The sequence below is a fragment of the Mesocricetus auratus genome, unplaced genomic scaffold (assembly GCF_017639785.1).
Source record: "Mesocricetus auratus isolate SY011 unplaced genomic scaffold, BCM_Maur_2.0 Super-Scaffold_100007, whole genome shotgun sequence".
Classification (NCBI taxonomy): Eukaryota; Metazoa; Chordata; class Mammalia; order Rodentia; family Cricetidae; genus Mesocricetus; species Mesocricetus auratus.
In genome coordinates this window covers 61,131,278-61,159,043 of record NW_024429191.1, presented here as the reverse complement: position 1 = coordinate 61,159,043, position 27,766 = coordinate 61,131,278, and the positions used below count along the sequence as shown (strand labels likewise).

Genomic DNA, 27,766 nt, shown 5'->3' with positions numbered 1-27,766 from the left:
GAACCAGTTTTATCATTTCTGTACATTCTACCTCAGGGGATGTGTGGTACATAAACCCTGCTTACTGGCTGTATTATAGCTAACTCCTTGTCCTAAGTTCCTTCTTTCTAGTTCTGAGTCCTGAATTTGAGGGTTTTCTCCATGTAGCCCCTAATACACTCAGACCTAATCCTTTCTTCCTTTCTGCCTTGTTTGTCCAGGGGGAGCAGTGCCTTCTGGCCTGGAGGAGAACCTGTGTAAGATTTGCATGGACTCACCCATTGACTGTGTTCTGCTGGAGTGTGGCCACATGGTAACCTGTACCAAGTGTGGCAAACGAATGAATGAATGTCCTATCTGCCGGCAGTATGTCATCCGAGCAGTGCACGTCTTCCGGTCCTGAGGGCTAGCATTGGCTTCTTCAGTGCCTTAGAGGACATAGCTCAAAATGTCTGGGCTCAGGGTTGGTCTGATGCACAAAGGCGGTTTATTGAGAGAAACTGGCCATGTTCTCAAGACTAGGACAAGCAGAGGTGCCTGGCGTATCTGTCTTGACATGGTGTATACCTCTTAGGTGGCAGAACCCAAAACCAGTGGGAACTAATTCAGATCACATGGGTGAGTGCATGCTTCTCAGATCATGGGGTGGTGATGGTAATCAATGAAGAGGACTTTCTAGAACTTGGACCATGTCTTCTTCCCTTCCTGAAAACCTAAGACACGTTTCACACATCCCAAATACCATTCCTCCTGTTTCATCAATCGAGAGTCCTGCTGGAAATGCTTCCCATCCCCTCAGAAGTTGAATTTAAAACACACAGAAACCAGAAATTTAAGTGTGCTACGTTGCCTAAAATCCATTTGTTTCTATGGATACACACCCCACCAGACCAATAGTATTCCCCAGGTCAGAATTTGAATCAGTAGACTGGTCTCTGGTGAGAAATTAAGTCTAAATGCTGTAGAAGAATTTCTTAAGTTGAGTCACTTCTGTTAGTGTTGGGGTTGGAAATGATCTGTCCCTTGACCTTACCCCTAAACTGGTGGGGAGTCCTTAAGAGATGGTGCATGGGTCATGTCTGCTGCTTTTCTTTGGGTTTGACTGCACCATCCTTAACCTGGGATAACGAGGAAAGAGAAATGGAGGCAATGGCTTTCTGTTGATTGCTGGCTTCAGATCCTCATTTTCAGCAGGCTACATTTTTTTTTTAAAAGCTTTAATAGTTTCACTTCTTTGGGATATAAATTTGCTTACCGAAGACATAGGAACTTCAGCAAAGAGCTCTGCTCTTGTTTAGCTTGGCTGCTCATGGAGATCCCAGAGAGCAGGCATATAGGATAGTGTATGAGGTACTGGAAGGTGCTGAGTGAGAATGGACTATGTCCATGGCTGCTTCTTTGCCTTTTGGACAGGTCAGAATGAAGCATTCTTTAAATCATGATTCCAGCCTCGTGGGATCTTTACACCACTGACACAACTTGAAGAGTTTGAGTGGTGTTTTCTGGAACAGCTCAACAAATAACACAAGGAGCTGTGTGCTCTGTAGGATGCACCCTCAGCACTACAGCACCTGGGTAAAGCTGCTACTCTCCACCGTGCAGCTGAGACTGAAAGAACCAGTCATGACCCTGGGAAGCAGAGGTTCACCTCTAAGGGGCTACTAGAAATACTTAAGACTTTCTTCCCACCATTAACCACTGAATACCTTCAGGAAATCCAGTAGTTTCATGAATAGTTGTCATAGACACTCAGCCCACTTTACCTGTGCATTCTAGGTCCACATGGCCAGGGTGTGGGTCAAAGCCTTTGTAGGTGTCAAGAATCAAGAGGACCCCTCTATAAAGACTGCCTTCCCTCCCTCTCTGGATAGTGAGTACTGTAGTTTACAATGTCTTCAGTCTAGCACAGCTCACCAATTTTGCTGCTCCTGGACTCCACTGTGAAACAGGTCTGATTATGCAGCTCAGTTAAGACCTAATACTCAAAGCTGGCTCTCTCTTCTTAACTGCTTTCTCTTCTGAGGCCTTACCTCCCTACCTCCTAAACAGGAACAGAAATAATATACTGATGGCCTTTTAGTGACCTAAGGGCGAGTCATAGCTAAGGTTACTTATTTTGAAGAACTTTTATCTTTTGTTTTCTTTGTGGGGGAAAAAAAAAACAAAACAGATGTCAAACAACTTTTTTATTGTTACACCAAATAAAAGTTGGAATTCTAAGATTCCATCCCCGTTAACATCTAACCCAGGTAGAAAACCTTTTTTTTTTTTTAATATATAAATACTTGAGCCCCTTTCTGTTCTTCATGGATCCTTGGTCTTAATTAACATGGAAACACCTAATCCTTTCAACTAGTCTGGATTTTGATGTGATTGCGCCAAGATTTCAGTTGACACTTAGTTTTAAAAGACAGACAGCTAACTGGTTCATTGGTTGGAATAGCTGGTTCTAAACTAATAAGCTGTAAAGGAATTAATAGTCTATATTGTACAAATTTGTTAAAATCTCTTGGATGTGAATGTGTTGCTCCAAGTGGCTTATATTAAGATTTCTCACCTGGGTGTTAAAAAAGCAAACCCAAATGTGTATTTTTTGTTACAGAGCTCTGCTTTATAATTTTGTAATAAAGTTTAAATACAGATGCTGTCCCATCTGGTGTGGGGATGATGCCAGAGGCCTCAAAGTACTAGTGAATGTAGGCAAGCATCAGGCCACATGCACAGAGCTACTGTCTTCAGGGATTGCATTCCACTTATGGATATGCTTGGGTCGCCTGGTCTCAGTCAAGGCACCCCTGCGGCATGCTGTGACTGCCTACAATCACAAGTGTATGGAGAAACTGTGTCGACTAGAAACGGAGCTAGTGTAAGGACGATTCTCAAGAGCAAATGGGAAGCACCATGTGGGTTATTTACACCGTCCCACTGGAAAAGGGCCTTCAAGAGCTAAGTGGAAAGGAATCTCAGGACAGCTAGGTAGCCAGTTAAGTTTCCTGGTTACTCTGAAATAGTAGCTTTTGGATGTAGTTGTGACAGACAAGAATGGCTCAAAGGTTGACCCAGCCTAAAGAGCAAACTGCAAAATAGGCACAGGCCTATACTAACTTACCCGACCAGGTGCCTGAGGGCAGAGGAGTGTATTACCTCCTGGAGAACTGAATGAGAACGGAGTCTATCCTGTCTCTTGAAAGGGAATAAATCTTGCTAATGGCTGACCTGTTTAGCATCCAGTGATGACCACTCATGGCTGGCACTATGTAAACAAAGGCCGAAGAGAGCAGGGAGGTTTAGAGTAATATTGCTTAGGGTTGGGTGGAAAGACAGGAAAAGATACTTAAGGTGTGCATACAGTCCAAATCTCCCTGCAGAGAGAAGTATGTCAGAAAGACCGGAAGAAACATATAAACACTGGATAGTGAATTGGAGTGAATACATAGTAAGGCATTCAAGGGACAAAGGGCTGAACTTTCGGCTCTGTGTGGTGGGGAAGAATTGTCTTTGATGCTCTACCCAGCTGCTTGGTCCAAGGAAGTTGGAGATCTATGCAGGCAAGTACTCAAAGCAAAAAGCAGTCTTTTTCTTTGAGGATGGATTAAAAAGTATCTTATTTACCAGATGGTGGTACCCACACTGCCCTAGTTGTCAGAGCATCTTATACTCACTGTGTCTTCCCTCTGCACATTTTAAACAGGTGAAAGGCAAAGCCAGATTAGTAAGCAACTTCCTAGTAGGGTATTGGGAATACATGGGGTGGTAGGTTTGTATCTTAGAGATCCACACAAGTGTTTAAGAGGTTTGGTCATAGTGACCTAGCCTATAGGAGATTACAGATAACCCTGTTGAGTTGGTTAGAAGAACAGAGAATTGATCTTCAAGAGGTGGCACAGCATAGACTTGGAAGCTAGTCTACCACAGTACCTGGAGAAGCCCATGCTCAGAGCCAAGCGTGACTTCGACATGTAAGGTGGCAAGCCAGACCTCTCAGATAACATCTGTACCAGGTGGTTCCATGCCTCTGCCCCTTCCTCTTGGGGAACTGATGCTCAGATGGTATGTGACTGTCACTGGTGACTTGAGACCATTTGAAGTTGTCTTAAAATGAGGGTTTCAGTGTCACATTTCAAGGACTCGAGAACCAGATGAGGCTAGTTTAGGACACTTCCACTGTATACAGTTATACAAAGTAATTATCTTTTGCCTTTCAAGTACATCTGCCACAGGTGGCACAGGGGCCAGCCTTGGTAAGCAGGGTGTGTAGAGTTTCCTGGCTATGGCTCTGTACTCCTGAGTTGTCCAGATTTTGAGGAGGCAAATCCTCCTCCATGAAGTCTCTTGTCTCCAAGGAGGCCACTTTTCCTATAGCTGACAGCCTCTCCTTCCAAGCTGGAACCTGGAAACTACAATCACTGGAGTACACTTGTTTTTTCACATGAGGGTTCACCCCAGCAAAGGGATCAGGCATAATGGAGGTTTTGCCCCACATAAGAAGTGTCTGAGGACAGCTTAAATACAGCTTCTAAGATGCATGTGCAGTGAAAAGGAGCAGACACGGAAAGCAGATTCTGCTCAGCCTTCATTCCCTAGTCACTGAGGAAAACTGGAGGTGGGGACTGGGGGGGAAAGGATGTCTTTCGATCCTGACTTCTTGCTCTTCATGCACTACCATGCCTGGCTTAAATTTTCTTACAAAATTGTAGTTCAATGGCAGAACACTGTGCCTAGCATGTGTAAGGGTACAGGTTGGTTATCAGCACCTCAAATAACTAAGGTTGGCTTCTTTTTCAACAAGAAGACAAAGCTAGTGCCCAGATCTGAAAGATCTAGTTAAACTAGCAAGAGAATTGCTTGTGCCCACAGCAACTAACTCCTGAAGGGACCATGAAGGGTTGGAGGGTGTAAGAAAGTACACTGATTAGCGAAGGCCCTGCCATCCAGGCTGAGCCTCAGGTAGTAGTAGAGTGGGCAGGTGAGGACAGCCCAAAGAGGAAGACCAAAGTTCTAGCAGGGAGCTATCAGCCTCCGTTTCCGGATACATGCCCAAATCCACTCTGGAGAGACCAGCTGGGCCTCGGTGTTGTCGTCCCTGTTACCCAGCACATGTGTGGCTGAGGCCATGTCAAATTCTTGTACCAGGTCCCCATTGAATGCCACAAAGTAGCGTTTGAGCTGTCTGAAGTCTGGTGTGGAAGGTGGCAAGTAGAGCCGTACCCCGGTGAAGACATCCAACAGCACCTGCAAACAGAGTGGTCCACAGAGTGAGGCCGATCTATACTGGGTGCAGGTGGAACTTCACCCACCAGAAGACAGGACAGCCAGGGATGCATAGAGTCTAGGATTTAGGACACAGATAGTGGCAGAGGTGTTGCTAACCCACCCTTTAGTCACTCTTGATAATCCAGGTCTGACAGTTCCTCCTGTCCCTGACTAGGAGAAAAGGGTGGGCTCCAACATCTGAGGTGAGGATATGAAAAAGGGTCTCTGTCCAAGAGACACCCAATGCAAAATACCTCCTCAAGATGAAGTAGTCTGCTCTGCAGTTACCTAGATAGAGGCCCTGGGATTGCTCATTAGAGTGGATGAGTTCAAGGGCTTCAGGGAGGAAAGACAGATGGAAATGATTTCTGCAGAGAAGTGGGTTCAGGCCCTGAGATTTCAACCCCTGTACTTATGCTTGGGAAGGGGTACAATCTCTCTGTTGATCATGTTTATTTACCCTCTGGGCCAGAAGCCACCCAGGGTACAACACACTAGCTACTTAGTGATCTCAGTATGTATTCAACAGATGTTGTCAGACCAAGGAGTAACAAAAGGGAAAACAGGCTCCTTAGCTGGGAGTTGTCTATGCCATGGCAGTCTCCCTCTCCTTGCTGGGTGGGCCTGCTCCAAGAGACACAAACAGACTGCTGCACCCCACACCCAGACTGGGCTTCGTTTTTTTTTTTTTTTAATGTGAACTGTAACTTGATACTGGCGGCTGGTTGGACCCCTGCGGCCTCTCCTGCTAGGCCGGCGGCTCTATCTCCTGCCTGTTGGCACAGCTCTCCTTCCTCTTTGCTGTCTGGCCCGCCGCCTCTGCAAGGCAACAAGAGGGCACAGGGTGGAGCAGCAGGACTGCTCGCCTGCTCAGAACAGCAAGGGAAGGACTCCAGTAGCCTTCCCCCACACCAATATAGCCACCTTTTCAACTTTACACACAGGAGCTTGGAGCTCCAGGTTGAGCCAACCCGGCCTGTCTCAAGCACTATTATTACCCTCACCTTTGTTGGGCATTGGGTCTCATCATCAGCTTTCCTCTTCACCCCCACTTTCACTGGAGAAGACTTCACAGCCAGCTTGTCTCCTGGTTTCATGGGGGAAGGCTTTGGACTCACCTTGTTGCCTGTAGGACAGCAGAGATCAGGGTATAAAGTTAGTAAGTACTTGCCGAGCATGTAGGAGGCACTAGGTCCAATCCCTAGCACTGCACACACTGGGACATGCCTATAATCCCATCACTAAGGAGGCAGAGGCAGAAGGTTAGAAGTTTAGGATCGTGATGGGTTACACAGTGAGTTAAACACCAGCCTGGTGTAGAAACCTGGCTATTAAAAAAAAAAACACAAAACTCAAACCAAACCAAGAATAAGAAGCAAGAGGGAAAAGGACTGCTGGTGGCCCTGAAAGTCAGGGGTCAAGAGGTGGGTCCGCACTTCTGCTATGCTCATGAAAGAAAGGGGAGCAAGGCTATCAGCTGGACCCTTTAGCTCCAAGGTCAGACTGGCTTGCCCTGGGTACTCTGTCACTTAAGTTTGCTGAGCAGGTAAGAGGTGCCTGCCTAATAAAACAGTTTCTGGTCCATGGCTAGTCACATGCCAAGAATGCACTGAATGTTGTAGTGGACACCTAATCACAGGACCTCAGAGTCACAATGTATGTCTGCCCTGCCATCCCTTCCTACCCAACCCCTCTCCATCACCGCAGGCCCTTTTACTTACCACCTCTGCTATTGGGGTTATTCAGCTTCTGTTCAGCCTTCTTGCCACTGTAGGACTTACTAGGAGGGGCCTTGGGGGCCGCAGCAGACCCAGCAGTGCCTTCATTCTCGCCACTGCTATCTCCAGTAGCGGAATTCCCCTCCTCTCCAGCCACTACAGCGAAGTCTGCCTTTTCTTTGGACAGCTGGTACAGTTCCTAAGAAAGGGGGGTGGTCAGGTGTTGCCACTCCCTTCCTGACCTGACCTAGCTCTGAGAGAGTGGTGCCTGGCTCATGGAGCTAGGGAACAAAGCAGGGCCATGTCATCTGAGTATTGTGGTACAAGTGACCTTTGGTGGCCCCCAAGTTTGTTTGTTTTGGGGGGCTGGCTTTAAACTTGAGAGTCTGATTCCTATTTAGCCCCTTTAGTGCTGAGATTACAGGCTCAGATGAGTCACAGTTTTGTTTTTGAGACAGGGTATCAATGTGTCTAACGTGAAATTCACCATATAGATCAGGCTGGCTTTGAACTCAGAGAAACTTTGTCTCTGTCTCCTGAGTGTTAGAATTTTAAAGATGTGTAATACTATATTCTGCCTAAATCCCAGTTCTTTTTCTTTAAAAAAAAAAAAAGGTATGGCCCAGGCAACTCCTAAATAGACTGTGGGAAGCTAGAGGGGCCTTCAGGGGACCTGAGGAGGGTGAGCTGGGAGGAAGAGTTTTAATTCTAATTGCTTTCCTTGTTTTGCCCCCATGGAACAGAAAAAACAAGCCAAATGACATGTGAGCAGGCCAGATCCCCAACACTAAGGGCAAGACAGTGGAGTGGAGAACATTTAGCCTAGGAACTGGCACCTTGAGTTGGGGGAGGTTAGTGGCAGATTTCCAGTCCTTGTCGTCCCGGATTCGAGTGCATCGAGGAAATCGGATGGAGATCCCATCAGCAGTGTGAGCCTCAGATTTGGAGAATTCTGCCCCTGTGATCTCCCACACAGCAGCTTTCTGTCAGGAATAAAACCGATTATCTCTGGCCAAGAAGGAAGTCTCCAGCAGCCAGAAACAATGTCTAACAGGTCAAAGCATAGAGTCTCACTGGCACCCAGGAGGTATGTATGTCAGCTCTGCCTCTTCTTGAAACCTGCCTGGACTAGGTCCTTCTACAACAGGTGGAGGGGAATTTCCTTCCCCTTTACTAAGAAGAGTCCTCAGTGATGACTGGCAGCTCTGTGCCTGTCATTTGGCTGAATGTCCAAGTCCCATCCCAGGTGGACCTTTAGCAAGGCTGGGCTAACTTCTGTGGCACTGGAGAGCTACATACTACTTCCTGGTTGGGGACCAAAATCCATCAATTCGATACCTTTGGGTCTGGAACAATGAAGTCAGGGTAGTAGATCTTGTTGATCTTCAGCCAACTAGGTATCTTGCTGGGATCCTGAAGGAGAAAAGACACTTGTTTTGGGCTGCTGTCATGCTGGAGCAGGGTTTAAACCCTGTCTTTGCATTGAGACTGTGAAATATGGCTTAGCTAAAAAGGATGAACCCTCACACCAAGTAATCCTTCCTCTCCAGAGAGGCTGTGGCTCACAGGACACAGGCCGTCATCCACATGGCAGGACCTCTGAGATTTTAAAGCCTAATCATGCTCCTATGGCCAAGAAGCAAGCTCCTTACTGAATTAAAAACGAGACCTGCAGACCTCAGTCCTCACAGCATAGCCTGTGTCTCAGCAGTGATGACTGTCAAGGCCAGGGTCAATCGGGAGCCTTTCTCACCTTGCTGATCTTCACCATATCTAGCTCCTTCTGCAGGCGGGCAAGTGTGGCATCATCATGGCCTCCAGCACATTTGGTAACAGTGCACCACTTCTGGCTGTCAGGGTCATAGCAGCCCATGAGGAAGATGGACATCATGCCACCTGAGAAGGGAACATGAATTGAGTATGGGTTAGAACTAGGCTGGTTGGAGAAGGGCCAAGACCTTAGTAGCATTAAAAGTGTTAGCGTAGCTGGGTGTTGGTGGTGCACACCCTTAAATCCCAGCACTTGGGAGACAGAGGCAGGCAGATCTCTGAGTTTGAGGCCAGCCTGGTCTACAGAATGAGTTCCAGGACAGCCAAGGCTGTTACACAGAGAAACCCTGTCCCAAAAAACCAAAAAAGTTAATCACACTCAATTTACTGGGCTCTGGAAAATTGTGTCTGACACATAACAGACACAACCTGACACACTGCCTTAAGTGTTCCTCATACCTCACCTTCCTTCCCAGTCAGGAAACAGTTTTCTGAGAAGTAAGCTGTCAGGCCTTGAATCAGCTGGTGTTGAGCTTCCTTGTGTCAGGACAGCAGACGCTATTCTTGACCAACTTGTTAATTATTTACCCTTTTTATTAAAACGTGTATGTGTGTGTGTCTACTTGTGTGCAGCCAATCATACTCTAGTATTATGCTACAGTGCAAGTGTGTGTGTGGAGGTCAAAGGACAACTTGTGGGTATTAGTGATCAATTTAGGCCAAAAGGCTTGGGGGGCATCAGCTCTTCTTCTCTGTGTAAGCCTGTAGCTCCCAGATGTCCCTGCCTGATGTGACCAGGGCCCCAGATCTCAGGAATAAGCAATCCATGATCAGCAAATAAGCTAGCAAGAAGGCTAGTATGTGTCTTCTGATAGAGTACCGCCACAGGGACCAGATGCACTGACCTTTGCTCCCTTGTCCATAAAAGGCCCCAAGAACCACCAGATCAGCTGTATCAGCCATGGCCCCCTCATTCAAATAATCTTTCTTAACTTTCAGCCAGTGCCGCTTCCCAGGCTCATATGTACCCTGAGGGGACACAAATAAACAGATCACAGAGAATGGAAAGTACAGGAGGGTAGGGTCTGTCTTTTCACCACTATGGCCCAGCCAGATCTGTGTCCAGGCACTACAGGACACACAAAACCATTTCCAGATCCAGAACCAGCCTGCCCCAGGTAAGTAGGAAAGACTCCACGTAGCTTTCACTCTCCCGCCCACAATGCCTGTCTCCAGCAGGAGAGGACAATGGTGCAGCCATCTTACCTTCACATCCTTCAGCACTAGCCCTTCTAAGCCCTCTCGGATCACCCGGTTTATCATGTCAGCCAGGTCTGAGGCTTTCTGAGGGACAGTGAGGAGATGTGCAGATAATGTGAGAATACACAGCAATGTTCATTTCTATACACTATGTGAAAACATACTTCGATATAAGGAAAAGGTCCTAAAGAGCTGCTATGATTTTGAGGTACAGGCTGCTTACCTAGGAAAAGACTTTCACGCCCCACCCTTCAGAGTGAAGACAACTGGAAATATGTACCCCACAAAAAGAATACTCAAGGCTCATCCTCTCACCCCATGGGGCTCTCTGCTGTTTGAAAACCATCAGATCCCCACCTAGGATAGGAGCTTCACTTACTGTGACTTGCTTCATTTCTGAGAACATGATCCGGTTCTGGATTTCAACCATGTTGTCATGAAGAAACTTCCTTCGCTCACAGAGAGGCCTGAGGGAAATAGCAGAGCTGAGGGAAAGAGCCTCCCTCCCACCCTTAGCAGGGATTTTAACACAGGATGGTGCCCAATGATAAAACTGATGCTCCCGTATGAACAGTTCTGCTGCCAAGGGTTGTAAGGACTCCATCAACACTGGAGATGGACCATGTGAGCTGTGGCTCACAGCCAGTTCACAGCTATGCTTTCTCCTCTAATGAACCAACCTGAATACTGTCACAACTCTGTGCTAATGCCCCACTCTAACCCTAACTATCAGGCTGGCTAGCCTCTGAGTGAACAACTTGCCCCACACCCTGCCTAATCATAACCCAAGGCTGGTACAGGCTTTGGGACCCTAACCCATCAATTCTCTCTACTTATTTTTTTAAACATTAAAAATAATTTTTAGGCTATTTTATGTGTGTATGTGTGTGCTGAGAATACAACTTTTTAAATATAATTTATTTTTTAATTTTATGTGCACTGATGTTTTGCCTACGTGTCAGTTTGTGTGAAGGTGCCAGATCCTCTGGAACTGGAGTTCTAGATAGTTGTGAGCTGCCATGTGGGTGCTGGGAATTGAATCCAGGTCCTTTGGAAGAACAGTCAGTGCTCTTAACCTCTGAGATATCTCTCTAGCCCTCTATTTAACTCTCTTAATCATGGATGTAGCAGTTATAGAAACAGGATTAAGGAGACATCCTAAGCGCATAAAGGACAACTATCAGCTATGTAGATCCAAGCCTGTGGGTGCGACTGATTCCAGACCGCCAGTTCTCCCTGGATGCTTCACCATGGCATCACCCAATCTCTTTCCTAACCGAAGCCTCTATAGGCCCAAGCCAGATAAATCCGCAGTACAGATAGATTCTGGGTTTAAAGATGGGAGCCAGGGAGTAAAGTCCAATGATAGATCATATGCTTAATACATGTAAGGCCCTGGATTTCATCCCCAGTACTGCAAAACATGAAGAAACCAAAAACCAAACCAAACAAAAAACAAAAACCACAATCACACACACACAAGAAAACATACCAAAACATTAGCTAACTTACCTGTCCATCAAGCTGACATCATTAAAGTAGATACAATCAAAAACAAACAGGCAGACATTAGCATCCTGGAAGGCAGCTTTCTGTGGAGAAATGAGGCAGTAGGTACATGTGGGCACAGAATCAGGGGCGCAGCAGTCTGCTTCTGTACCACCAGTGGACAGTCCTGTCAGCACTCTGCAGAACCCGGGCCATAGAACACTCCATAGATTGTGCTCACCAAACTTTAGATCGCCAACATTTCCCGAAAGGCCCAGGTGTGAAAGGCTTGGTCCCCAGGGTGGTGAGGTAGGGGAAGGTTTTAAGTCAACAGTGGTGTGCTCTTTAAAGGATTGTGGGACTTCCCCTCTCTGTGATCCTCAGTTATGAGGTAAATGGTCAGCTGTGCCACCTCTTCTTGCCAGGATGTGCTACACTAGTAGTGATCTAAAGGTACGGACCTTTGTCGTCCCTGACTGCAACCTCTAGAGCTATTCTCCTTTATACAAGTTACTTACGGTAGTTTGTTACAGTAATAGAAAAACATGTGCTGAACTGAAACCAACTCAATTCTAAGTTGGCTCCTAAAGAGCAACTCCTTTTTATGAAGGAACAAAAAAAGAACAGGGGGCTAGAGAGATGGCTCAGAGGTTAAGAGCTCTTCCAGAGGTCCTGAGTTCAAGCCCCAGCAACCACATGGTAGCTCAAAGCCATCTATAATGAGATCTGGTGCCCTCTTCTGGTGTGCAGGGATACATGAAGGCAGAATGCTGTACACACATAATTAATTAATTAAAAAAAAAAGGGAACAGGCCCTGTCCTAAGTGATTTGTCCACCCTTTTTGGATTAACAGCATATGTTCACACAGGACTCTGAGCTGTGCTGTACCTTGTGCACTCCCAGAGTCCCAAAGGGCAGTGGTTTGCCAGTGTTGTTGTCAATCAGGAGCACCTCGGAATCCAAGATCATGCTCTGACCCCCAGGAAAGGCTTTGGGGATGTAGTCCTTAAAGTGGGCCACCTGGAAGTAGAAAGGCAGCTTTGGCAAGGATGACTTGACAGTTAAGACCTAAAACCAAGCCACAGTGATCAAAGCCCTGGAAAATTGTAGAGAGAACACATGGAAGCCCAAGTAATGGGTTAAAAGCATTGCTAGACTGTGTCATCTACCCTGAAAGAGGACCAGGCTATCTGCTTTACTCCTTCTGTCTAGACCCAGAAAGTGGTCAGCCTCCTCTGAGTCATGTTCTGTGGGCTGTACAGACAGTTTGGAGGAAAAAGGAAGAAATAGAGTGAGTATGTTGGGAGGACATGGAGGTAGACACCTGGGAGGAAAGGAAAGAGGAATGACGGGCAGGGGGAGACCAGCGTCCATTACAGAAGATTGGTATTATTGGGCTGAGGACTGGGATGGGAGAAAACAGATGGGGGGCAGAGCTGACGGCAACAGTGAGAATGAGAACAGGGCCTTCTCTAAGTGGGAGCTCTGAAGCCCCTGCTGTCTTCAGAGTATGAGCCCTGGGGCTGGATTTTTCTTAACAGAGAGTCCTAATTTCTGATCAGTCAAGTGGGAAAGGTCTCACTGTAACCCACCTTTCCTTGACAAAAGACACCAAAGAGCCTGATGATGGTCTAATTTCTCAGCTGAGAGCAGCACACAGGCAGTCACTGCCTAAGGTATGGAGGGACGAGGAAAGACTTGACCATCTATTCGTACTCCCTCTTATCCCAACCCAGTCCTTCTAGAACCAAACAGCCATAGAGTAGGGACAGAGCTTAGTGTACAGCCCTTGCCTAGCTTGTGTAAACCAAGGTTCAATCTGCAGTATTTTGTTTTTTTTCTAGACAGGGTTTCTCTGTAGATTTGAAGACTGTCCTGGAACTCTCTTTGAAGACCAGGTTGGCCTCGAACTCACAGAGATCTGCCTACCTCTACCTCCCAAGTGCTAGGATTAAAGGCGTGCACCACCACCACCGCCTGGTTCAATCTGCAGTATTTAGGAAGGTACAGAAAGCATATTCTGGACAGCTGTGTTCAAATGTTCCAGGTCACAAGAGGGTCTGTCTAACACCATCCTTTTTTCTCCTAACGGCTCCTGATCAGTTTCTAGTGCCCCTGGGACTAATGAACCTCACTTAAAGCTCCATGCAACACTACTGCTCAGCTCTCTTGCTGAACACATAAAACAAATGGCCCAGCTACCATGTCTCTACTGAACCACACAACACATTCCCCAATCTACAGACTCCGAGAAACCAAGTCAGAACTGGAAAAGAAGGGGGCAGCAAAGACAGGAAATCCATTTCCTCACAAGCTACTGGGGCCATATAACCCAGCTGCTTCTCTCCCATGGACCCCAAAAGACTGGCCCTGGGAGCTGAGAAGGACTGAGGAATGAACTTCTCAATTCCCATCAATCCTGATTAAGGCAGGAAACGGGGATCCCAGACAGCTCCACAATATTGTGCACTTAACAAATGATAAGCTCCATGAAGGCCAGGACTTTCACCTATTGTTTGTATTTTTATATGTCCACTAGCTACAACTGTGCACATAGCATTTGAGAAATATTTGTTGAACAAACTAATGAACGACAGCCCTATAGTTGCTTGTACATGAACCTTAATCTAGCCCAAAAGAAGCACAGGGGACACACAAACACCAAAGATTTGCACTAAGCTCACTGTCACACCGTACCATCCAGGGAACTCTTTCCTGCCTGACTACCCCAGTCTAGGCTCTTTGGCTGTTCAGCCTTTCATTACTAGCAGAGTGCAGGAATGAATTCACTCCATTCATTTACAGATAAAAACAAATTCCCTTCTACCATGGAAAGGTCCTGCAGTTCTGACACAGTGATTCTTACAAGCAGGAGAGAGAAAATCCTGGCCAGAAGGCCATTACCTTGTGAGGCAGGACAGGCTTGAGACTGCGGCTGAAGTAGCTGAAGTGGTCCCCCTTCTTATGCACCTGGACTCGCTCACCATCGTACTTGATCTCAGAGAACATGCCATTGGGACACTTCTTCATTGCATACTCGATGGACTTGCAGGCCTCAGCCTTAAGATGGAGAAAGCAAATGCTAGATCCCTTCAACTGGAGCTCCTTAGCAGAGCCTGGGGTTGGGGATGTCAGGACAAAACTGGGTTCTGGAACTGACTCAGGACAGACTGCTGCTGAGGGGGTGATGGTATTGCAAAGGGCCAGGCAATGCTATATTTAAAATTATCAGTTGATATATAGCAAGACTGTCTCAAATAAAAAATACCTAATCCATCACCAGAGTTGGCTTAACAGTTTGCATTCTGAAAAAGATAAATGCTATCCATTCTAGAATAAATAAAATTCTTCTAAATATTCTTTTCCTCAATAATTTAGGCTCTTACACGTTACCTGGCTTATTAAACACACTTGCTACCACAGTGTTAAGTGACAGTGGAGGTGAAACTGAAGAGGGCCAGTGACAATGAGGCTGGTAGGGTGACTGTAATCTGAGACTGACAGGACAGGATTCCCAGACACAGACACACTTGCTCACACTGGCACAAGCCAGACCCAAACAGTAACTACCATTGGGGGGGAGGTTCTTGTCAGGCCACAAAACACAATGTCATTTCATCTTTGATGACCCCTTATATGACAAATGCTGCGGGGAGAACTGAATGTCTGGGAGGTCATGCATTTACTTAAGGTCAGGGGGCAGTCAGCAGTCACTCGGGTATGCATCTATGCCCTCCTCCCAAGACCCTGTGCTGGAGCACTAAGCATGCAATCCACACCCTTCTTCAGAGGACGCTGTGGAAGCACTCTGCGAAGCATGGCCACAGAAGCCAGAAAAGCTCCTTCTTCAGGTGAGGGAGGTGGTTCTGTCCTTGGCATGGAGACCTCACTATTTTTGCACTGGCTAGCCTGTATTTCTGGTAGCAAGAGAATTGTTTTCTATCTCAAACATAAACGCCTAACCCAAGGATTTAGTATCACAAGACAGTTTTTTAAAAAAAAGGAACAATACCCCTGGGAAGTTCAAGGGACACACAGCAAGTGGCAAAGCAGCAGATATTTCCCTGCTGTACATAAAAACCAGAAGGGAGCCCACCCTCACTAAAGGTGCAGAGACCCAAGTTATGTACTGGAGTGAGGCTTTATTCCCTGAGCTTCTCCTGCCTGTGACGAGACGCCTGGCTCTGTTGTCAGTTCTGAGTTATCCTGCAGGAGGTCACAGCCTTGGGGGCTACTGAGCATAGCCCTGTCTTCAAGTGTGATGCTAAACTACTTGGTCTCACATGCCACTCCCACAGGGGAAAATAAAGTGCCAAGGAGGCTGGGAAACCCATCCCAGACTCCAGGGCTTGCTGGTGGCAGTGCCGGAGGTTGAGCTTGTACTAGATTGCCGGCCCGCCACCTTCTGCACCTTTACTTCCCAGCCTAGCACTGCTCTGGCCTCCACGCTTCCTTTCCCAAACTTCTCTAGGCAACCTGCAAGAAAGAGCCCCTGCCTTTCATCCCCTTTCAGATGCCAGCAGCTGCAAGAGACATGGGCAATAGGGACAGGGCAGTGTTCCTCACCAGCATGGGCTGCACAGGAGTCATCAGTGAGGCCTGAACACTCAGAGCCCGTCGCCGGCCTGGGTCCTTCTTCACCTCCTGCTCATTGTGAAGGACCCGCTCCACCACATCCTGCAGGTTGCGTGAGGCTTTGAAGGCTTCATAAGCATTGGGGTCAAGGGCATCTAACCTGCCAAGGGGGACAGGAGCAAGGAAACAAACTTAACAGACTTGTACATCTGACATCACGGCGTAGGGTAGCAGTCTGTCACAGACAGTTGAGATGCTGGGGAAGCAGCCTTGTTCCATCCCTTAACTTGGTGTGTTGAACTCACAGCAGTAGGCACATGGAGCCGGAGAGGTCATGAGTGTACACCAACACAAAGTACTCAAATTTATTTAAAACACTACGTTTTCTTTCTAATTTCTTTTTTTTAAACTTGAATAAACAGTTCTTGAACATGAATTTTATAGATGTTACAAAGGCAAAGGGTTGGAAATCAAAGCTGGCACAGGAAAAGACAGAACAGAACACTTAGGGTTTTGAGACGCTGTGCCTTACTTGGTGCAGCCTTGGCAGAGGATGGGGCTGGAATGGCAAGAAGTCTGTTCTGGACTGTCAGTTGTAGCAGCTTTGTATTAAAGACAGCTATCTCCACGTTACATGTGAGAAAATGGGTGTGGAGCTGAGTTAGAGTCCCCAGGAAATAACAATTAGGGTTTGAATCCATAGCAGGTCTCCCACGTCCTGAGAGCAGTGGGGGAACAAAAGTTGGCAGTTCAGGCTGTCAGAGGAGCTATGGTACTTACACATGCTTTGCACCCGAGTTCATCTTCAGATCATGTTTGATTAGCCGAATGATGCATTTAAGGTCATTGGCTGTACACCTAAAGAGACGAGGCATATTCAGCTCAATCTCTGAAGAACTCTGATCCCAAACCTTCCTTCCCAGAACAGTCCACCTGCCTAGCCCATCCCCATTGGGTCTGGTTTGAATAGGGCAGCTCCCCCACCTGGAGGCAATGTCCTGTAGGGCCTGCTGCTGCTCATCCTCTTTGGTGAGCTTGGAGAGGTGCAGGAGGAAGGCATCCACTTCCTGGATGGTGAGGAGGCTTTTGGCAGCTGGGGGGAAAGACTTGCTCTGCTCAAAGAAGACTCTGATCGTCTCTGACACGTCACCCTGTCTCCAAAAACCAAAACGCCACTGCTGCAACCCCAGGGAGCTTGAGACTAACAATTAATCAAGAATTCAACCACAGCTCCTGGCCCAAAGTAGTTCTCAGGAATTTTCTCCCAGCCAGATCCTAGAAGGGGCCCATCTAGCCACATGAGGCTGCCCACTTGCTCAGTAGTACTAATTTCAAGACCAAGCCAATCTGATTCCTATTTAAGAACTGGAACTAAGAGACACAGTCCTTCCAACAGCAGACTTTTAGATAGAAACTTTCCATGGCAGCAAGGCTGGGGTCATGAACAAGCCAAAGATGAATGGAAACTCCACAGAAAGGGGGAAAAAAAAGCAAGCAAATAAAGCCCACAACAGCCCAAAGGAAGTCTCAAGTCCTGACTTTTCAGATAAGGCCTCTTGTGGCTTGGCAGAGGTATGTTTTCAGTTATCAAACTTATGAAAGGAACAGCTGTGTCCTCACACTCAGTTTCCCCAGTCTAACAGAACCTTGTTCAGTAAGTTTCAGTTCCCTACCCCAGTAGGTTCTCAGTTATTTTTAAAACCGGCTGTGGGAAGGCTATCCTGGCAGAGTCCCACCTGGGGTGTGGCCTCCCAACACCCGCCTCTGACCTGTTCTAGGTCCCGGGCCATATCATCTGGGTTGCAGTTAAAAATTCGGCTAAAAAGTTTCACAATCTGCTTATCGTTCAAGTTGTAAACACTCTTAATGACTCCCGGCAGCAGCAGCTTCACTGTTAGGTACACATCACCGTGGAAGCCATCTGAAGACACAAGGAAAGAAAACTCCATTAAGAAATGGAGCTACACAGCTTTAATCCCAGCACTTGAGAGGCAGAAGCCTGCAGATCTCTGTGAGTTCAAGACCAGCCTGGTCTACACAGTAAGTTCCCAGACAGTGAAGAATGCACAGTGAGACCCTATCCAAATTATCATTAAAAAAAAAAAAAAGGCATGAACTGCTTCCCACAGCTCCCTGCATGTAATTACTACAGTAGCAGTAGTCAGTGGTTGTGGTTTTTGTCTGCCACATCTTTACCCCATGATCTCCCACTGGGTGAAGCCCTGACTTTCACTTTGTGATGATGTAACAGATACTGCCTGACAATCTGTTAATCTATGAAAGAGACAGAACCAGGTAATTCTACTCCACATTGGGCATGTGATTCACCTAATCACATATGCAAGTGGGCGATTTCTCTACTGGTTAAATGGGTTCTTCTGCCTCAGGACAAATTAAGGGCAGAGGAAGAAAATAGCAGAACTGGCTATATGATATGCAGGGTCTGGTGACAGTTACAACTATAGGATTCCATTTCAAGATTATCAAAATGTCAAGACTCCAGTGTGGGGCTGGAGAGATGGATCAGAGGTCAAGAGGTCCTGAGTTCAATTCCCAGCAACCACAGGGTGGTTCACAACTATCAATAATGAGATCTAGTGCCCCCTTTTGGTATGCAGGCAGAACACTGTATACATAATAAACCTTTAAAAAAAAGACTCCAGTGTTATGCCCATAAAGCTGGTCATGGCTCTGAGCTTTTTAGAGGGAACACATACTCGGGTGCTCACAGCCCTACCTCCTGTAGAGCCTTTCTGCAAGAAGTCCTGGATGATCTGGGTCTTTGTATTGTAGCTAGGATTTTCAGCCACCATGGCACACAGCTTCCGGAATTCTCGTAGTAGACAGTCTTTGTGCTTAGGGTCACATTTACTTGCCGACAGACTTGTCTTAGGGGCAGGGCTGGAGGAACCTTGCTCAGAGTTGTTGGTTTTGGCTGCTGGAGAGAGAAACAACACAAGCGATTCATTTTTCCTTTTTGGTATGCACAAAGAGGAATGAAGAAAATGAAATTTTGCTAGGGCTTTATATGTAATCTTATTTAATCCCCCCAAAGAGTGACTGGAGGTAGATATACTGGATCCATGTCACAAGCACAGATCTGAAGGGCAAGTAATCGGCCCAAATATCACTGCTTGATGACTGGACTGAGCAGTATCTGTTCATATGAGCATCTCACACAGGAACAAAGGTGCTTTCATGCCACAGCCATCAGGTGGATCTCAGAACAATTGTAATTGACTCCAGAAAGGCTGGGATGAGAAAGGGAGAAGAAACCAAAGGACATGTTAAATTGAGAGACTGCCATCGTGGGTTGTCAGAGCTATTGCAAGCCTGAGGGGTTATAGAGTTCACTGTCCTCTTACCGATGAGAAAGGCCTGAGAGTAGATAGCTTTCAAGAGCACCTACTTCCTTGGTAACAGAGCCAAGACAGGGATGCTACCAAGAAAGTCAGGACCACCAGTACACCCTAGTTTGTCTTTTCTCATTGTCAAAATAAAAGACAGCTTTATTTTTTTTTAATTTTATTTATTTATTGTGTAGATACAGTCTTCTGTCTGCATGCCAGGGGAGGGCACCAGATTTCATTCAAGGTGGTTGTGAGCCACCATGTGGTCGCCGGGAATTGAACTCAGGACCTCTGGAAGAACAGTCAGTGCTCTTAACCTCTGAGCCATCTCTCCAGCCCAAAAAGACAGCTTTATTTTGAGAGAGAATTCTTGGTGATTGTTCCTTATTTCTTTGTGACCATTTACAAGGCCAAGGCAGAATTGTTACAGCAAGGAGCTATTTAACCAAGATTTTCTGTTTGGGTTTTGTACACTGTAAATCTGTCGTCTTCTCTGAATTGGAATCTAAACTCATGTGGGGCAGAGATCTTTCCAGTATTTAGCTAGGTCCAAGAAGGAGAGCACCCTACCTTACTCCTTTCAGCAACTCTAAATTCCATGCATAAGACCAGGATCTTTCCAGAATCATGTTATCTTTATTGTCATCTGGACTCTTCTGCATCCCTGTCACTGCCCTACTACCAACAACAAACAAACTGGAGTTTACAAATAATAAAAACTGCCAGAGATGGCAGCATATGCCTGTACTTCTAACACCCAGGAGGCTGAGGCAGGAGGATCTTAATTTCAGAACAGCCTGGACAGAAGATCCTGTCTCTTATATTTCTGGGTTGTGAGCCTAGCCTTTAACGGGTGAGCCATCTCTCCAGCCCAAGGCTCTCTCTCTTAAACAGAACAAATTAACTGTGTGCATGTAAACTCCTACAGATTCAGGCATCATTTTTGTAACTTTATATCCCACAGTTCTCATGACAGGACTAATGTCTTAATCCCCAGACAAAGCCACAGGGCCTCACACTGGTGAAGACTTGCTCAAAGCACCAAGCTGTCATCATGGACCAAACCTCAATTCTCCTGACATCTAGGTTTATTTGAACCTTCAAAGCTCTAGTTCAAAGGGTTTCATTTTATTATTTTCTTCAACTAAGCCAGTCATAAGAACTGTTTATCTCAAACAATAAACAGACTACAGGGTATATATGATAAATAACACACTATTGGGACAAACAGACACCACCGCAATAATAGCTCAGTTGCAAGCCTGAACTTCAGTGCATTCATAAAATACTCGTAACAAGCATAACAGAAAGGCACTTCTTCAGGTTCAGTGAAGAACAAAAGCCCATACCTCAATGATTTCTTACTTATAGCCAATAAACGATCCTCTCAATTCCCACCTGCAGCACAGGTTCTAGCAAAGTTTTACTGACTCCAGTCTAGGAATAGCAGTTTGTCATACAACAGAAACAACTTACATATGTGTGTGCATGATTACAAATTACGTTTGTTTATCTTGGCAGGACATAAGTGAGACAGGAGATGGCATCTGAATCCAGAGCCTGTTAATTCCCAAGTCCACCTGCTTTATCACTGGGCTCTACTGTCTCCCAACAGAACGTGGCACCTGTCATTTGGATCTTCCTTCCAGCTCCTCCCTCATGTATCTCAACTCCCTCCCTCCCACACTTCCATCTCCAGTTCAGGGCAAACTTCTCAGAATTCTGTCATTTAAAAAACAATTAAGTTAAAAAAAATTTTTCAAAAACAAAAAACAAACAAACAAACAAACAAACCAAGAAGTAGCCAAGTAGTGGTGGAGCAAACCTTTAACCCAGCAGGCAGGCAGATCTCTGAATTCGAGGCCAGCCTGATCTACACAGTGAGTTCCAGGACAGCCAGGGCTACACAAAGTAACCCTGTCTTGAAAAATCAAACCAAACCAACTAACAAAACAACCAAGAAGCAAAGAGTTAGAAAAATCTTTTTGATCCAAGTAGTAACTTCAAGTAGAAGTCTTAACAAAACCAGCACGTCCCTGCTTCACCAGAGAAATGCTATGCAAATGGCGCATTGAGAGTCAGCTATGGTTGGACTGCCCAGACAGAAGCCAGTTACTGATACTTGGTAATGCAGTATTTTCACTTTGTCTGAGACCCAAAGAAGACACCAAACAGGAGAGTCTTAACAGGGAAAGTAATCTTACTCCATCTTACCTGAAAATCCAGAAAATTTCCGGGGATTGGTACTGGTGACAAACGAAGCACCTTTCACTGGGGATGTCACTTGGCCAGTGGTTGTCAGCTTACCCTGGACAGCGGTTTTCTTCTTTGGTGTCCCAGCTGCCTTAGAAGACAGGTCTACAGGACCCACAAAGAACAAAAATGTCCTTCAGAGAAAGCTTCTGAAGATTTTATCAACAGTTCTCAAATCCTTGCTTGGTAAGTTTCGATTGCACTATGTCCCCAGGCTGGCTGGTCTTTTTGAGTGTTGGGAAGAGTATTGGGCAGAGAACAAAAAGGTATTTTGGGGATCATTTACCTCTATTGGTAACTTGAATTTTCATAAAACTTCATCACCTCTTCTTTAGTATATAATAATTTCTTAAAGTACAGATTTGGGGAAAATCAATAATCATTTTTTATTTTTAAAGATTTTTATTTTTATGTGAATGGGTGTTTTGCCTGTACGTATGTGTGTACCATGTATGAGCCTGGTACCCAGGGAAACCAGAAAAGGGCACCAAATCCCTTGGGATTGGAGTTATAGATGGTTACGAGCTGCCATGGGGGTGCTGGGAATTAAACCCAAGTCCTCTGGAAGAACCACCTCCTCTTTTAACTGCTGAGTCCTCTCCAGCCCCAGTAATCACATTTTGATAGATAAAACTTGGGCCTTGGGCTGGAGAGATGGCTCAGCGGTTAAGAGCACTGACTGTTCTTCCAGAGGTCCTGAGTTCAATTCCCAGCAACCACATGGTGGCTCACAACCACCTTGAATGAGATTTGGTGCCTTCTGCTGGCACATAGACAAAAGACTATATACATAATAAATAAAAAATATATATATATAAATAAACAAACTTGGGCCTTGCTCTGTGAAATAGCTCCAATATATAGAAAATAGAAACAACAAAGTAGTAAAACAAAACAAAACAAAAAAACAAAGAAACCAGAACATGCCTATTTGGCATAGGTAGTAAAATTCCTGTTGACTACACTTCCCTTCCCCGGAATGAGATAGAATCAGTTAATAAAAGCCAAAAATAAGAATAGAGGCCCATCATTAGAGCCACAGTCTTTAGATCTATTACTCTAGAGACTCTAAGAGTCCTCAGATATGTATATAGGAGTAAGCACATATGCGTGGATATATGTATATATGTATGTGTTTTTGTGTATATGCATGCACATATCTTTCTAGTTCTCTGTTTTATGAACTTAGATGCAAAGATATTATATGATGATGAGACACACAGCATCCAGATTTGGGTTTCCCAAACTATTTTCCATTAATGGGAATTCAGACCCCCTCAGAAGAATGGCTACTGCAAGGGGAGGACACAAAGAAGAAAGTCAAGAGCATCCTCTATGCCTAGTGCATAAGTACTTGTAAATGTGGCCCAGTAGGCTTTAAACTCCTCCTGACTGTCTAGGACTGCAGGCTTGTACCACCTCACCTAGCTAAAATTCAGTGAAAAGGATCTGCCAGGCGTGGCTGGCAGACGGGTGCAACTTCGGGACTCGAGAGGCTGATGCAGAAAAGACTGGGCGTTTAAGGTCAGCTAGGGCTACACAGCAAGACTGCAGAGACAGAGAGAGAGAGACAGAGACACAGAGAGAGACAGAGACACAGAGAGAGAAACTAGAGTATGCAGGATATAGAAGTCACCCTAAAGGGACTACTAGCTGGCCAAATATGGAACAAGTAAGTACCATAATAAACTGTAAGTCTCTGGTGAAAAGTAGTAATCTCCAAGTTCATAAAGATATCAAGGTGACAGCTAAAATGGTGGTAGCAGTCTTTTATTCTTTAAAAATATCAACATCTAAAAGAAAGACTATAGAGTACCAGACTTGGTGGCATAAGGCCATAAGGCTGTAATGTAGTCCTGGGGAGAGAAGGCAGGAAGATTGCTCCAAGTGTGAGGCCAGCCCAAGCTACACGGCATGGCAAGAACACATCTAAAACCAAAAACTAAAAACCAAAAAGACCCTCTGGACATGACAATTAAATGCTGTACCCAATCTGATTCTAGACCTGCATCCTGCAATGGAGGAAAATATACTACTAAATTATAGCATTCAGTCAACAGACAAAACAGTATGCAGATAAGGAAGTATTGCATCAAGGGAGAATTTACTGAGGTTGACAAGTAAACTATGATCATGTAAGAGAAGACTGAGGGAAATCTGTGTAAAAAGAATGAGTGTTCTTGGTATTAATTTTATTCTTATATGTGAATTTGAACTTGTGTCCAAGCAAGATGCACAAAGAAATATCCTAGACTCTAGTCCCCTTGTGCCCTATTGTATTAGCACCAGCAAGCAGAGAGTCGATTCTAAACCCCACCTGCAATGAGCTGGCTGATCTGCTCCTTTTCGTTATCTTCCAGTTCTTCCCAGCCTTCCAGCTCTGTGAGGTCTTCGATTTTTTTTGTGGTAGCCCGAGCCCGCTCCAGTTTCTCAAATATGCACTTAATATGGTACCACTCTTTCATATCGCCCCCAGACTCTGAGAAGGGATTGGGCACCACTTTGCCAATGCGGCATACGCCCTTTATAATCTTCTCCTTGCATTTCTTGCAGCCAGCTGTACCCCTCTTGGCATAGTCCACACAGAACCGCTGCTCCGCCATCTCACAGGGGCCAGTACAGAGTCCCACATGCGACCCTGGGAAGAAAACAAGGTGGGTGGCACGTGGTCTTAGATGACCTCCCTGGAAAGATAGGGCAGGCTTTCTTCTCTGGAGGAGGCAGCACCCACGAAGGTCTGTTTCTGACCACTGGCTGAACTGTCTTATGACAGGCCAATGCTTCTGTTCTGGGAACAGGCACAGTTTTTTTCTCGGGAAGAGGATCTTGAAAGCCAAAGTCATATAGCTGAATGAAAGGGTGGGAAATAAACACAAAGATATGAAGAAGTCAGGCTTCCAATTTCTTTTCTTTTTAAAAGATATTTATTTATGTATTTTTTAAATGACTGCTCTATTTGCATGTATGCCTGCATGACAGAAGAGGGCATCAATCAGAACAGGCCATTAGATTTCATTATAGATGGTTGTGAGCCACCATATGGTTGCTGGGAATTGAACTCAGATCCTCTAGAAAAGAAATGCAAGCCAGTCCTCTTAACCACTGAGCCATTTTCCAGCCCTCAGGCTTCCAATGGCCAGAACGTCATAGCACTTCCCAATATATTCACTTAGGCTGGAGTAGAATTCCAATACAGGAAAAACCAGTTTCCGAAGAGGCATGCAACATCAACAACATGAGACACTAATAATGGATGGTGGACTTTAAATATCACCAAGAAGTGGGGTGATGGTGGCACACGCCTTTAATCCCAGCACTCGGGAGGCAGAGACTTTGTGAGTTCGAGGCCAGCCTGTTCTACAAGAGCTGGTTCCAGGACAGCCTCCAAAGCCACAGAGAAACCCTGTTTCGAAAAACCAAAACTAACTAACTAAATAAATACCACCAAGATTCTGAAGCTGTCTTAAAAACTAAGAAAAATTATATCATGTTTATGAAGTTTCCCTGTAAAATATAACACATGAGCCACCTATAGAAAACAATTAAGGCACTATAACAGATTTGGGATTTCAAAAGAGGCTCTCCTTTGAGAGGTAACTCATCAGAGCCTATAATCAGATTGACTGCCTGGGTTCAAAACCTTGCTCAGCCATTATCTGTGTGACCCTCTGCAAGTTACCTCTCTGCTCCTACTTCATCTGTAAAATATAGCTCACAGTAGTACCTAATTCAAGTAATAGTGTTCTAAGAGTAAAATCCTTAGAAAAAGAATAAGCAATCCCCCTTGCTTAATTCAACATCCTGAATCAAGGAAAGATGAAAACAAACAAACAAACAAACAACCCCAAAACAACAACAACAAAACTGGACTGTAAGAGTCAGAGTGATAGATGAACCAATCCAAGTAGAAACAGTGATTATACCTATCCATTCTTATATTTGTACTTTCCAATATACTAGAAACTATTTTTAGTTCGTATACTGTTGTGAAGTAAAATTGCTGTTGTGTCAACTGAAGAAAGGATGGGAGGCCAAGCTTACCCATGTGGTGGGGCGAAGATACCAGGAGGCTTGGTTTCTTCCAATCTGCTACGTAAACAAGGTCGACCCTAAACGGCCAATCCTCCTGTCTTCAGATCTCTAGTGCTGGGATTATAAGTGTGAGCCACCAAGCCTCACTTTAGTTTGTTTATTTAAATTTTGGTTTGTTTGTTTTTGTTTTTCGAGACCGGGTTCTCTGTGTAACAGCCCTTGCTTTCCTGGAACTCGTTCTGTATTCCAGGTTGGCCTGGAACTCACAGAATCCACCTGCCTCTGCCTCCTAAATGCTGGGATTAAAGGAGTGCATCACCACGTCCGGCTTCAATTTTATTTTATATTTACTTATGTTTTTGTTTTTTTAATCGTTTTAAAATTTAAATTAGAAACAAACTTGCTTCACTTGTCAATCCCAGCTCCCTGTCCCTCCCCCCCCCCGCACTCCTACCAATCCCCCCCAGTCTCCCCACCCAATCCCCAGGGTGGGTGAGGCCCTCCATGGGGGAATCTCCAGAGTCTCGTCGTTTCATCCAGGGCAGTGCCTAGGCCCTCCCCCATGTGTCCAGGCAGAGAGAGCATCCCACAATGTTTTTTTTTTTTTTTTTGAGACATGATCTTTCTATGTAGCCCTGGCTGTCCTGGAAGTCACTATGTAGAACAGGCTAGTGTTCTGAGTGCAGAGATTAAAGATGTTGTGCCACCACAACCCGTCCCAGTTTTATTTTTAAAACAGGACTAAGAGCTAATTATGGTGGTTCTCGCCTGGAATCTCATCACTCAGAAAGCAAAGGCAGAAGAACTGCTCTGTGCGTTCGAAGCTAGAAAGTCCGGTTTACTTAGTAAATTTCAGTCTTGTCTGGACTACATAGAAAGCCCGTCCGCCTCCAAAGGAAAACAAGTCCCAGGATTAGAACTATCTCAGGGGGTAATTACTACGAGTTCCAGGGCAAGCCGGTGGTGGTGGAGTTCTGAATTTCCGGAGAATGTATACCAAACTTGTGTATCTGACAATGTGCGATTCCCGGGGAGAGGCGGTCCGTGAACTGCGAGACTCATAGTGGGTCACACAAGCCCCACGTTTAAGAATCGGAGAGGCGAGTGAAGGACTTCAGGGCCGGGAAGGAGCTAGGAGTTCAACTTTCCGCAGATTATGGTGGGTGGAGGCAGCCGCGAGCCCGGGACAGGACAATTAACCACCGGTGCGGGGAGGCTGGGGAGCCCCGGAGTTGCGGAGAGCGGCACGCCGCCTGCCTACAGGCTTTCCCGGGGAGCCGCGGCCGCGCAGCAAGTGGCGGGGAGAGACCAGGAGCCCCTGGGGACGCTCACTCGGGCGCGGGCTGCATCTTGCCCTCCCCGGTGCCCGCCTGGGGTCTCAGGGCCGCGGGCCTCCCGTGGGCTCCCGGGGGGCCGCCACGTCACGGAGGGTGTGCCCCCAGGCTGAGCGGCGGGCGGGGGAGGAGCCACGGGCTCCTCTCCAGCCACGCCGCGCTCGGCCCCGGCCTTACCCCTACCCACACCGCGCCAGGCGCCCAGCCGCGCCGCCCCTCACCTTCCTTCCCCGCTGTCCAGGCTCCGACACTCCACACCGGCCCCCGACTAGGAGCCCACAAGGCCGCGGGCCTCGCACGATGACTAGACCGCCTGTCTCTTTAAATACGGGTCCTTGAGCGAGAGGCTGCGCGCAGGCGCAGAAGCCGGGCCGGGCCTGCGCCTTCGGACCCCTCCCCCTCCGGCCGCCACTAGTGTCGCTGTTTGGATCCAGTCTGCAGGGTTAGAACTGAGGAGTTGTGGGTTCAGTGGCAGCTTGGGGCGCTGCGGAACTGAACTTCCTAGAATGTCTCAGATTCTTAGATATTGAAGATAGTAATTGAATAATGTATTACAGTGAGTCCAGGGACGAAAGATCGAGTCGTTCCAGCCTTATTTTCTATTCCTGTCCGCTTAAGTTTTGCTGCATTAAAAAAAGACTACTGTAACTAAAAAAGGCAATTAAGAACTGTGAAGGAGCCACGGGGACAGTGGCCCCGATTGTATGTCATTTAGTGTACTACTGCTTCTAAACCTCCAGTCGGCTTTGTGAT

At 46.2% G+C, this 27,766-nt stretch overlaps 2 protein-coding genes across 19 annotated transcripts in view; one reads left to right on the top strand and one right to left on the bottom strand.

Moving 5' to 3' along the window:
* Positions 1–2,619, top strand: part of Rffl (ring finger and FYVE like domain containing E3 ubiquitin protein ligase) — a 66,496-nt gene extending 63,877 nt beyond the window's left edge. For all 13 annotated transcript variants that reach the window (XM_040749299.1, XM_040749300.1, XM_040749292.1 and 10 more), the window contains one exon: positions 201–2,619. In XM_040749299.1, the coding sequence (XP_040605233.1) occupies positions 201–382 (182 nt within the window). In that variant the 3' untranslated portion in view covers positions 383–2,619. The remainder of the gene's footprint in view (positions 1–200) is intronic.
* On the bottom strand, positions 2,151–27,370 carry Lig3 (DNA ligase 3). Of its 6 annotated transcripts, none has more exons than XM_021231115.2 (20): positions 27,235–27,370; positions 23,965–24,285; positions 21,609–21,752; positions 18,782–18,982; positions 17,814–17,965; positions 17,029–17,195; positions 16,825–16,902; positions 16,036–16,204; positions 14,374–14,529; positions 12,358–12,489; positions 11,493–11,572; positions 10,360–10,447; positions 9,987–10,064; positions 9,626–9,749; positions 8,704–8,846; positions 8,289–8,363; positions 7,787–7,933; positions 6,954–7,149; positions 6,237–6,358; positions 2,151–5,211 (listed from the first exon to the last, which is right to left on the bottom strand). In XM_021231115.2, the coding sequence occupies exons 2-20, from the start codon at positions 24,248–24,250 to the stop codon at positions 4,978–4,980; spliced, it is 2,772 nt and encodes a 923-aa protein (XP_021086774.1). In that variant the 5' UTR covers positions 24,251–24,285; positions 27,235–27,370; the 3' UTR covers positions 2,151–4,977. The 6 variants fall into 6 exon arrangements, with proteins under 6 accessions (XP_021086774.1, XP_005077012.1, XP_005077013.1 ...); XM_005076955.4 differs by having other exon boundaries at positions 23,965–24,494; positions 27,235–27,368; XM_005076956.4 differs by having other exon boundaries at positions 18,782–18,979; positions 23,965–24,494; positions 27,235–27,368.
* Between the last annotated feature and the right edge of the window lie 396 nt (positions 27,371–27,766).

Coding starts and splice junctions, on each gene's coding strand:
- Lig3 (XM_005076955.4), bottom strand. CDS start 24,490: ATGACTTTGGCTTTCAAGATCCTCTTCCCGAGAAAAAAACTGTGCCTG. Junction 17,966..18,781: donor GCAGAAAGGCTCTACAGGAG/GTAGGGCTGTGA, acceptor TTGTGTCTTCAG/ATGGCTTCCACGGTGATGTG. Junction 8,364..8,703: donor ATATGGTGAAGATCAGCAAG/GTGAGAAAGGCT, acceptor TTTCTCCTTCAG/GATCCCAGCAAGATACCTAG.